The 12,499-nt window shown below is 38.0% G+C and overlaps 1 protein-coding gene across 1 annotated transcript in view; it reads left to right on the forward strand.

Annotated features, from left to right (window-relative positions):
• Positions 1-12,499, forward strand: part of DGKI (diacylglycerol kinase iota) — a 216,248-nt gene that overhangs the window by 148,606 nt on the left and 55,143 nt on the right. Inside the window, exons 21-22 of the mRNA XM_056482414.1 lie at positions 1,802-1,902; positions 12,043-12,122. Coding sequence (XP_056338389.1) covers positions 1,802-1,902; positions 12,043-12,122 — 181 coding nt within the window. The remainder of the gene's footprint in view (positions 1-1,801; positions 1,903-12,042; positions 12,123-12,499) is intronic.

Raw genomic sequence — 12,499 nt, forward strand, 5'->3', positions numbered from 1 at the left:
AGAAAATACATCACGCTTTAGATGGTGCACTTATTGCTCCTGCAGAAGCAGAGTTAGAGATATACAATGTGCCCGTATATATAAAAAATATACTTTTTGCAAAAGCATGGCAAGTGTCCTCTTAAGCCTTTTCCAATTAAAAGATAATTTTGAAGTGTGTGTGTGTGTTCCTGGAAGAAAAAATGTATTCTAGATTTGCTCTTCATTTTAGATACTTTTCTTTCTCCAGCTCCAAACAAAGAAAAAGATCTTGTTCACTTCTTTTCAGGTGAAAGGACTAATTTGACTCAGAAGGTGATATTGCGCATGCAGTAGGTTGCCATTGGCTTCAAGCTAAGAAATAACATTTGTTTTTCTTCCTTACATGGCATTAGGTAGTGAGTCAGCATATCTACATAAGTCAGTGTTGTCTTTCCCTTCCCTTGGTGTCCAAACACCATCTGGTTCTCACAGGTAGGTTGGAAGGGAGGCAATTAGCCAAGGTTTGGCAGATGTTGGAGTGAGGTCATTCTGTTTCCCTGTCTTTCCTCTCCTGTTTTCATGAGATGTCCAGATTACTCATTGTGATAATGAGTTTGAAATGAGGCCCATTGTGACAGGACATAAGTCTACTGATAATGAATTGATGACATTAGTGAAGAAAATTCACATTTGAGCGGTGTTTAGAAATTAGGTAGCACAGGTAAAATTTGTGAGATGTGCCTTGTCCTTCGCTAGCAGTGCAAATGCTGTAAGTCAAATAGTTTAAAACTGAGATAAAGAAAGAAGCAAACCCATATATTTATGATACCACACAGCATTTTGCCTTTCAAAAGGCAGTTGTATTAATCAATATTACTGTAGGCAGAGTCCTGTTATAAACAAGATTAAAATAGAAAATATAGACAGTCTTATGGTAAAAGCACAGAATAAATAATCTACTTTTAACTGACCTGGGCCTGGGTTCCTATAGGACAGACATTTGCTATGTGCATTATAATGCATGAATTGTCTATCTTTCTTGAAAAGTGGAAGATGCAAGTGTGGCTAAATTGATTTGCACAGCATCCAGCTAAACTTAAAAAAATAAATAAATAATAGGTTACATTAAGGTAGAAACTAGTGTGAAACAAAAGCTTTTCTGGATATATTTCTATCAGTATATGAACACACAAATTTCTGGATACTAACCTGTTGAGTCTTTCAAAACTATCAATAGCTGAGGTATCTGAATCAGACTGAAATCTGTAAAAGTGAGGTTACCATACTGCTACTTGCTTTTAAAAATTCTCCTGGGTTCTGAGTATTAGACTCACAACTTTAGGAATCTGGTTCCTAGCCACATTACTGTTGACTGTTTCTCAGACCTGAGATGCTGTATAAGGATCCTTCAATAATATGGTGTGGATGCTCTCATGGGCAGAGGTTGTCCTGAGAAATTTCAAAAGAAGCATCTTTCCATGTCTTGAAATTCAATTTGGCAGATCTATCTACTGGCTGTGGTAGGGCTCTAAGAATGTACATAAAGTTGAACTGGAGAAGAGCAGGGTAGCTTCATAAGCGTGTAAGAACTCAGAAAAAGTCTTTACAGTTTCAGGTCACACAAATAGCAAATGGGATTCTTGATTTTGCTTGTTATTTAAGGTGGAATGCTGTAGATGCTGTTGTGGAGTAGAAATTCATAATTTTAAATGCAGGAATTGGCCTGTGGGGACTTGGCCCACTTTTCTTATTTCAGAGAAGATTGAAATCCCTTCATATCTGGTTTTGTTTGCTTTTCCAGGGAACACTTTGTCTAAGAAGCTTTCTTCTTTTATTGCAGTCCTCATTCCATCCCAGATCGCCTGCGCATCAGAGTGAACAGGATTAATTTACAAGAATATGAGGGGCTACATTATGACAAGGAAAAACTCCGGGAAGCTTGTAAGTTGGAAGAAGAAAGATTGTAGCTGCTCTTGGTAGAACATTTGGTATAAATTTTGCATTGGCCTAAACAAGTCCTACCCCAAAAATAACTAGAAACCTCCAAAGAAAGAGTCAAGCATACATTTTTGGATGAGTAATGTAGAGAGTATGCTCATCTATATGTGCGTATGTGCAAATGTGTCTCCTCTATAAAGATCATGTATAGGGATTCCACCTGCTTTCTTATTTAACTGTGTTTCTGCCCTCTGATTATATTTACTGTAAAATAAGTGTTTTTCACACAGGGTATTTTTTATTCATGTCTGTCTGTTGATTCTGCTGGGTTTCTAGGATATGAAACTGTACCAGATTTTATGATTAGCAAACTGAGTGGAAGACCATGATATATTTGATATTGAGAATGTGCATTGACCTGGAGCATGGTTCTTGCACAGGTACATTTATCTTGGGGAACAAATCTGAGTTAGCCAGACTCTTATTCCTTACCAGCCTTCTGTTTTCCATTTCAGAGAATAATCGCTGGTTTTTTTCCTCATGTAGTGGCTTAATTACCATGTTTAGGGATAAGCCAAAGAAGACAGTGGTTGCTTTGGCAACATTAATGATGACAATCTGAACTTAAAAATGGAATTCCTTTCCTTGGTGACACAGAATCATTAATCAATGACAGACAGGGCTGCTCGTGATAACGGTTTCATAGTCTTATTGTGCATCTGGCTCATTATTCATATTAAATTACAAGCATGACTGTTGTGCAACAGAGCTTCAGTTCTCTGCAATACAGAGTGCTCTGGTAATTACAGGATGACAATCCTTTTAATTGGTTTGCTTATCTTATTGTTGGAAGATAGTTAAATTGTTTCCATTTCACTCTTTTAGTCCCACGTCTCCTCAATCTACCATCTCTCCTTACAAGAAAAGAATTGAAATGACTTAAATTTTAATATAGGTCTTGACAGCCTTAACTGAAGTTAGTGGATTTTGATTATATTTAAAGCAATCAAAACCTTCTTCACTGGACTGAGAAGAATTTTAACAGGATCAAGATTATTCCTCACTGGAGGAGAGCTTACTTCAAGTTTAAATTCAGAGTTTGACATTGAGTAGATTTCAGGCCGCATTGAACACACAACTCCCCAACAGAAACAACTGTTAGAAGCAACTTGGTTCATTTGAGGATTTCCCATCTGAGGAGAACTATCCTCATCCATCCTTACTGTGGATGTAAATTTTGTGTCTGTAGTTAGCATGTAGTTTGTACTTAGGAGCCATTGCATGTTCTGACATAAAATATACAACTTCTTACACTATTGTCAGTGCAGTGGAAATTGTGTATATATGTTATTTGTCACCTGCCAAAATTCATAATGCTAACATCATAAGAAAATGCCAGTAACTCATCTAACCTCTCAGTTTCAGGTTTTGTATGGATTTGATCACTTACTAGGAGTGTGCTTAAGAGGTTATCATTCAAAAATCAGATGTTTGTTCATCAAGAGTAAAAAAAATTGCTTTTGGATATTGGTGGGTCATTTATAATAAAAACCTTTTCTCTCTTTGAAGTTAATGCATGTCCATCTTGATAATATAACATAGTTGGACTGGACTTCTCCCCAGATATTTTTTTTCATCAAATTGTTTTTCCTACCAGTCCTCTTTTAACTGTCCCAGTAATGCTTGTGCATTGCTGTTAATATTTTAAGAATAAGAGAAAGCAAATACCCCATTATCCTAAAAGAAACCAGAAAAGATACTTCACCTTAACCTTTGTAGTAGGAATATCCTGTGAGAGGGCATGTGACTTGCACTATACACTGGTGGTCATAAGCCTATATAACTTTAAATGCCTCTTTTACTGGGGAGTTTTTACTGAAGAGGTGCTGGTTTCCTTCAGTAGGACTGTAGCTCTTGTGTGTATGAATGTCTCTCTAGATGCTTGCAGGAGACCAAGTCTATGTACTAGTTCAGGATTTGGCAGAATACCTACAACAGAATCCAGAATGCTACACTTAATATATATTCTCCATCTGCAAGGATTAAAAACACTTTGACCTGCCTAAATAATTTGAGAACAAGGCAGAATCTCACAGCAATCTGAACAGAGAAAGGAAGCCAGTTAATAAGCAATTTTCCCTGAAGCAAAAATATCAGAGAACCTATTATGGTTTTTGCTTGTTACATTCTTCATAATACTGTTTTGAAAACTCTGACCTCAATGTAATAATCTGGATCATTTTAACTCACAGTAAATACATTAATCCCCTTGTTTGCTTGAAATACTGATTTGAATCTATCAACTATTTCAGCTAAGATTGCACTTCCTGAATTAGAGGAGCTCATGACAAAAACTGTTCCATGAAGATTCATCTTCACTCTGCTGGAGGTAGACATCTCTTTTTGAAAGCCTCCAGAGCAATTAAAGAATGCCATTTTGTCCTTTGAAGGGCATGACTGTCCTTAGCTCACTCTCCTTCTGTTGTTTTCTACTTTTCTTGTCAATGCAGCTGGCATTTAACCAAGATGCTGTTTCTGAATTGTCCCTTTCTTCCTTTCCCTTGCTCCTTCTTTTCTCCTGTCAGCATCTCAGTATTATTTTGTGGGAGATGATTAATGATGGTGTAGAGGATGCTTATTGATCCTTCAGTGAGGAGGGATGAATGCTTCCATGCAGCATTTTAAGAAATGGATATATGTTGGCATTTTAGTAATGTTGTAATATTTTTCACTGAAAATGTAGCTGTCTTTTCTAACACTTCCTTATTCCTGTCCTGAGCACTTGTCACCGTAGCCACAAGCTTCACCATCTCTGGCCAATATGAGAGTTGTACATTACAATGCCCATAAATAAGATTATCTTATTCAAGAAATGAGCTAGACTGATGTTTCTAGATGGACAGAATTTAATTCTGCCTCTGTTGCCTTCTTATCTTGTATGCACTCTCTCTGGCTTCCTGTTATAGCAGGAATGTGTGGTCCAAAGCAGCACTGTGGGTGAACAATTTAGTTATTTTTAAGACTGCAAAATCTTTCTGTGTGACACCCTATTTTCTCCTTTCCAATATAAAGAATTTCCTGGCAGTGGAGGCATATGCAGAAACTAATTATGTTAAAAAAAAAACAACAGACAAACTAAATATAAGATAGCTAGTGACCTAGTGATCTTCAGTGTTTCAAAGTTCTTCCTAGCAACACCATTTCACCATAAAAAAATAAGCAGTAACAGAACAGTTACGGGATTTTTAATAGGGTATGTCAGTCCTTACTGCCCTTAACTTGTTGTGTATGCCCTAGCCATGGAGAATAGTCGTAGCTTCCTCAGTACCACTGAGATGAAGGAGGAATCATACCCAATTGCAATGATAACAGTATCAGAACTAACTCTCAGCCCTGTAGTAGCTCTGAGTTTCCCACACTTTCTTTTACATAGAGGCAGCTGCTGCTTATGTCCTCTAGAATAAAATTGCACACTAGACTCAAAAGAAGTTTTGAGAGAAAATTTAGTTTCATGTATATAGTGATTGGACTGTCTGTAACCTAACAATCTTTTTCTGTGCAGCCTCCTTGCTGTGTGTGCATGCATGATCCATGTTGGGATCTTAATCTCTCATTTTTGTCTCTTTGATTATCTGTAGCTAAATGTCTGTAATGTATGTGCCTCCAATATCTGTGGGTTACCTGAAGGTTTTGGGGTCATCCTAGGTGCTCTTATCAGACACATGGGGGCACACAGAGTGACTAGCTTGTGAGTTGTTGTGATGTGTACATCACAACAGTTATACTGTAGCTTGCTCATACTAGAAATGCACTTAGAAGCCTTCATCTATCAAAAGCATTCTGACTCTCTAAAACTTAGGGATAGCACAGGTGAAGCTAATTTGGGGACTAGCTCATGTGATTTTGAACAACTAGCTAAGAAAGAAGGGGTCAACACTTAGGACTTGGTATTTATATCCTGATTATGTAATATAAAACTCATCAGGGAGCAGAAGACTTCCTAATGAGCCACGAAGGAAATGTGCTTATATTGGGAAGCAACTTTGAGCTGGATGGATTTAGATGAGGCAGGCTGTGCAGCTACAAACTTTCTCCTTCATCCTGTAAAGGATGGACCAATGGGCATTTATTTGTCAGATGTGCTCTTTGGGCACATGGTAGAAGCTCTGTAAGAGACAACATTACCTTCACTCTGTTTAGAAGTCAGTGCCTTGCTCTAACAACTTTGTTAGTATGTGTTGTGTGCACATTAATTTAGGCATTTCTTCATCACAGTGATTTCATAAGACCTGAAACTGAGAGAGGTTGAATGGATTGCTTACGGCCTCCTAGCAAAGTAAAAGCCAGAGGATTAGAAGTCGGTAGTGAGTTAAATACTGGAAATCATTATTGCCTGAGGTTGGGGAAAGGAGTAAACTGAAGTAATTGAAGCTTCATATCATGGAGTTATAGAATCATAGAATGATTTGAGTGGGAAGATGTGGATGATACAATGGTGCCTGAAAAATGCCCTTGGGATTTTGTGCCCTGAGACAATGGAACCTTTCATGAGAGATGCCCCCCCTCCCCTGCCAAAACCCCTGTTATCATTTAGGATTTCTGTTGGTTTTTAACTTTACTAGATGATTGGTCTTTTTCTTACCTAGAATCTTAAAGTAATTGGATAGTTTCTCAACTCATAATTTTACTGATTAGAATTTCAATTCCTTTGAAACCTATAAAGATCCCTTGCTATGCTATGTAACTGGATTTGCTAGTGGAAACCCTTCGGAGAAATAAACTGCCTTCGGAACCTCTGCAGTAATTCCCGGAGTCTCTGTCCCTTACTAGCTTGTAGCTGGTACTCTGCCTCGGGAGCTCTCGGAGCTATCCAGTCTCCCGTAGTAGCCGGGAGCTAGAACCACCTTAGCTCCGGCCAGCTACGGAAGGAATCTTTAAAAATAATCTAAAAAACCCATGGTTATGGGCAGGGACCTCTTCCACTAGAGCAGGCTGCTCAAAGTCCCTGACCTTGAACTCTCCCAGGGATCTACCACTTCTCTGGGAAACCCATTCCAGTGTCTTGCCACTCTCATTGTAGATAATTTCTTCCTAATATCTAATCTAAATCTACTTTGTCCTGACACCTCATAGGACATATTCAGTACAGTTCTCTGCCTTTTGAATAGTGGGAAATTGTCATGTTAAGTTTGTCATCTTCTTTAAACTAGAAGAGGTGGGCCATATTTCAAATAGGTACAAATTTATATTTTTGCCTTAGAGAAGTGGGGAGAAGCAAGAATATCAAGTTCCTTTTCAAACTTTCCAGGAAATCACACTGTAGTTTTTTTTCTTTTTCTCATGCAGGCCTTTCTGGGATGTTTTTCTGTCCATATTCTACTTGTGTGTTTTCTTAGTTCTTTTCTGATTTGATTTCCTCTTACTTTTTCAGTCCTGGTTACTCCCTTTGGGCAACTCATCCCACACACATCCTTCCTGCCTGTCTTAGTTTGTCTCTGTAGACCTCACAGCTCAGGTTCCTGTTCTTTTCCTTTACCCCAAATACTTATTTGTTTATCCAGATCTCTGCTGCCAGCTCTTAGTCCCAATATCCATTCCCAGCCAGTTTCAATTCCCAGCTCTTCAAATTATTTTCTATAATCTTTTCCTTTTTTGTGTGGTGTTTGGCACAGGTTCTCTCTTCCTTTGTCTTGGGCAGCCTTTTCTCTTTTGGCAGGGTATTGGGGAAATCACTGAGAGACTGGAGGGGATGACTTCCTTTTCAAACATGATCTGGTTTAATTTGATAACTTCCACTGTGTTTTACCTCTTTTTGTGGGGATTTTGAAAGTGGGCTAATGCGGGAGACTCCTGGATTCTTTGTATCAGGGTGGACAGTGTAGGACAAGATTCAAACACTCTGTTAAAGCTAATGGCTACAGTTGCAGTTTATTATAAAAGGGCCTGCTAGGAGCTGCCTGGCACAACAGAGCAAGTTAAAGAGATGAAGGGGGGAGAGAGAGAGAGAGAAGAGGGAGGGTAAAGGGAGAGAGTAAAAAGGAGAGTAAAGAGAGAGTAAAAGAAAGAGGACCGATTTCCTGTCTACAACACAATAAATCTTTTTCCATGATGAATATTCTGATTTCTATTAACCAATGTAATACAATATACAAATTCTATAGCATTTACATGCAGCCTATAGGAATCCTTATATTAGCATAATGTGTTACATCCAAACTCTAAGATCTAATCTTTGGACCCTGGCAAGTCTTTTGTGACCTCTGGCCAAGTGCATTGTTTAATCAAGAGAGGATTAGCTTCAGCGGGCCATCCTATTGTTTCATGGTTATTTAGTAACTAAGGCGTTCCTGTTTTACCTTCCCCAACAGGCTAAAAAAACTAGTAACCAATGAACTAGGGAGAATTGGAAGTTCTCAGTGTAATAAGCAGAAGGGATCTGAAGAGACACATGGCTTAGGTTTGTGTGGTAAGAAAATCCTTTTGTACAAACTCAGTTTTATTAAAACCATAGTGGCAAAAGCCAAACCTCTTAAGGTAAATATCTGAATATTTTATAATTCTCTACCATGAATTTTCTTCATCCTTCATATTCTTAATATCAGTGGAAGCCCCTCAGGAAAATGGCAATCTTATAACATATTCAGTAGTGAGGGCCCTTTATTTGTTACATTTAACATTTACAGTCCAACGTGTAATTTCCCCAGTCTCCTGAGGTATGTCAGAATTGGAACTAGTTTTCCTGGCATTCACATCTACTGTAATATTCTGTCTCAAGGCTGTTTTGTTTGGGGTTTGAGTGGGTTAATCATGGTATTAAGATCACAAATTGAATCCTTTCATAACAGTAAACAGGGAAGTTAATTGGGTTTTATAATATATGTAAGTATATTTGGGCTTCCTTCATTTGTGTCCTCAATACTATTAAAGAGTTCATTAGCTCTAGGTATTCAGCATAATGAGCGCTTAACAGGTGGAAAATTTGTTTGTTGTTTATGAATTCCATAGCTAATTTCATGAGGACTGAGGAAATCAGTCCTAATCTTGCAGTTTATTAGAACACCATGCTGGCCATACTGCTGCATCTAGCCAACCCTCTTCCTGCTGATCCTTAGCTTTGGTTGTTTGGTTGTTCCTAGTGTTGCTAGGAACAAAAACCTTTCTGCAGTACTGGTTCAGATTATGAACCAACTGTCTGCCTGCCTCATTTCCTGGGGTTCTTGCACTGCTGCTCATCACAGCTGCCTGGACAAAATCCTTTTTCATCATTCAGGGATCACAAAGGAACTAGAGATGGAAGAAAGTGTCCAGAAGAGCAGATGCCTCAGGAGAAAAGTATCTGGCACTTGAGTGCTGTGGCTTTGCTCATGATCTGAGACCATCCCTTATTTTTGGCATATTCACGTGTGTGGGTTTATCCATATATTCACAGGAGTGGACAGTGTGTGGGTACATGGAAAATAGTTTTGTAGTGCCCGTGCTCTTGATGTGTTTGCAGTCCCACCTCTCTCCTGGCATATCCAGTAATCCCTGTGTTCCACAGCACAGTTCTGTACTGTCCACATCCTTATCCACATGGCAAATGCACAGGCTACTTTAGTCCTGGATAAAAGTGCCCACAATGCACGTTGACTTGGCCTTTAATTGATTTATCATAAATTAACTCATTTTGCCTCTATTGAAGAGTATTGCACTATTTGTAGAATGGGCAGCAACCCCACAGTTTCTATCCCATTATCAATCACTAAGCATTTGCTTTTGGTTTAGATTAGCAACTATTGTGAAGCACTTTGCAAGTCTTGACTGCGTGGTGGATTTTGGTTGCTTCTTGCTGTTTATGATAAAAATGAGGGCTGTGAACATTTTCCTTGCTGAAAGCCAAGTGAGTCTTGCAAAAGGAACCAACCAAACAACAACCAAACAACAACAGCAAAAATTGGAAAGCAACATTTTAGCATATACTGTAGTGTTATCCAGTAATGACTTTAAAGGTTTTTAAAGGCCATGAACCATATGGAATGGAACCACTAGAGACTCACCCCACACATTACCCCTTAGCTAGCCATTGACCCCAAGAACCATAGATCATGCTAATTCACAATTTCCAAACACTTAAGGCAGCACTTTTCTTTTTAAGAACAAAGTCACACAGCCCAGAGTTTCAGAACTGTTCTTTGACTGCTAAGAACCACCTTGAGATAATTTAATTACAGCTGTGAATCACTACTTCTTCAATCATTAGATGAGACTCATGAAGTGTCATCACTAAGATATCTAGTTCGTGATAGTTTTTTCTTTTTAAGAATTTTGGTGGATTTCTTAAGAATTACAAAATTTTTTAAGGTCCTTCTCTTTTGGTTTGTCAGGAATGGTGATAGTTAAGGATTCCAATTCTGTTATCTGTGTTGTTTTGTCAGGTCAAAGCTTTAATCCCCATTAAGTGGATAGAAGAGAGAAAAAAATCTGTGGTGACAATCTGTGAAACAGTGCTGTAACTCCCTAGTGCTCTGTAGCTGTTGGAGGTGTAGCCATGTCTGCTACAATTTAGTTTTTAGTGCTATAAATGAGTTCAAAAACACTTCTTTCAGTAAGGGATGTAAAGGGATCTGCTCAATTGAAACTAGATAGCTATTAAGAACTCTCTGCAAAGAGCTTAAGGGGCCCCTGCCAAGGCAGGTTAAGCAATAATAAATAAGCATAGAGAATCAGTCTGTAACCCAGAGCACTGGAGTGCATGAAGCAAGCCCTGTTTGTGACTATCCTTCCACTCACTTGTCTCTCAGTCTCTGTTCTGTAGTGAAAGAATCTGGGAGGTCTCTGTTTCCACTTGGCCCTTCTGAAAATGTGCAGGGTCACTATTGGATGTCAGTGTTATTTCAGGAGATGTGTGACCTCTTCCTTCCCGCCTATTCTTTCTTTATGTTTTTTTTTCCCCCCCTGACTCCAGTTTTCCTGGATTCATAGCTCTTCTGCTGTTCAGTTTGCTTTCCAAGCCAATTCTGGCAGCATTGTTGAGCCTGTGCTGGACTCTGAGGTCCACAGTGATCTTGAGTGCAGTAGGTGCTTTCCAGCTCTTCTTCCTGGAAATCACTGAACTCCTCTTTGTGCTTCAAGCCTCAGTGGACCAGAAAAATGGGAGCTCTCTTCTCCAATATCTTTTAGCACTGTCTTGTTCTTTTATCAGAATGAAGAACTTGTCAGTATTTAAATATCTCTCCCTCTTAATCAACTTCTTTTCAACAGCAGGAAGGATTGCAGCACAACTGTGTTTTCTGTTTATCTCAGAAAACTTGGTGATTTTATGTTGCTGCTTGTTATCCAGTTATCAAAATGTTTTATGAATTGATACTCTGTTCTACTTCTGGAATATTTCATATGAAGATTTAAATATGTTTCCCACTGCTCCCATAAATTTTTTGGCCATTGTTTGATTAAAGACCCTTCAAGGAGAAAAAAATTAGGTACTCAAGAATATTCATATGTTTTCTTTTTATTTAATGAGATCTTAGTAGGTAGGTCTCTTGGTGCCTTTCTTGTGGACTCACTTTTTTCTCTTTTATTGTATTCTTTATTATTTATTTTTCTTTTTATGAATTTGTTTTGGACTAATTTTGGTGGGAAGAACAGAATGAATGTGGGAACCTCAATCTCCTGTTATTAAAAATTTGCCCTAACCTAAAAGGTTTTGCTGTATTTTCATGAATTATCTTTTAAAAAAGTTTTTTCTGTCTGACTAAATAAGAAAATATGTGAATTCTGTGTGTAGACGGAATAATACCTGTTTTGATTTAAAAGCAGCCTTACTTCAAGACAACTTAGCATTGGATAGTTTTCCCTGAAATCACCAGTGTTTTCTATTGCTTTAAATCTGTAGACTTTGAGTTCTGAGAAACACCTCTCTTATTTCAAGGTATAAGGGTGCCCCCCATAAATCTTGCTTTGGGGTATGCTCCTTTGTTTTAAAGATAATATTTGATGTTCAGATCTGAAAATGAAGTACACAGTTTAACTGGATATGTTTTAGCCCCTTTAATGAAACTTTCATGAGGATATTAAAAAACATAGAGCTGGAAAACCATTGCAAGTCTGTTACAGTCCAAGAGACTTCAGTTAAAGAGGTTTTTCTTTTTTTTCTCATTTTTTCAGCCATTCCATTAGGAATCATAGTTGTACGAGGAGATTGTGACTTGGAGACTTGTCGTATGTACATTGATCGTCTACAAGAGGTGAGACTTTTGTGAATTCAGGTATCATTTGCAAACCTATTCTATGCTTCTTTCAGTTCTGAGTGCAGGGGCCAAATAATTGAAACAACCATGTATCAAGAGTATTTCAATTTGCCTACCATTGAAACCAAAATTCTAGAATTAAGATGTGACAATGAAAGTACTGAAAAATATCCCCTAAACAGGAAATTAAAAATCATACTGATTCCTTTTATATTATAAAAGAATTGAAGTGAATGGGTGTGTTTACTTCTCCTTGATTTATAACAGAATGGTAGGACTTTCCATGTACTTTGCTGAAATTACATAAATTATGGTTTAGAAAGTGTGTTAGGCAAGGATAAACACTGTGTTGTTTGAGTAGGTCTAATTATGCA

This window comes from Oenanthe melanoleuca, chromosome 1A (genome assembly GCF_029582105.1).
Source record: "Oenanthe melanoleuca isolate GR-GAL-2019-014 chromosome 1A, OMel1.0, whole genome shotgun sequence".
Taxonomy (NCBI): domain Eukaryota; kingdom Metazoa; phylum Chordata; class Aves; order Passeriformes; family Muscicapidae; genus Oenanthe; species Oenanthe melanoleuca.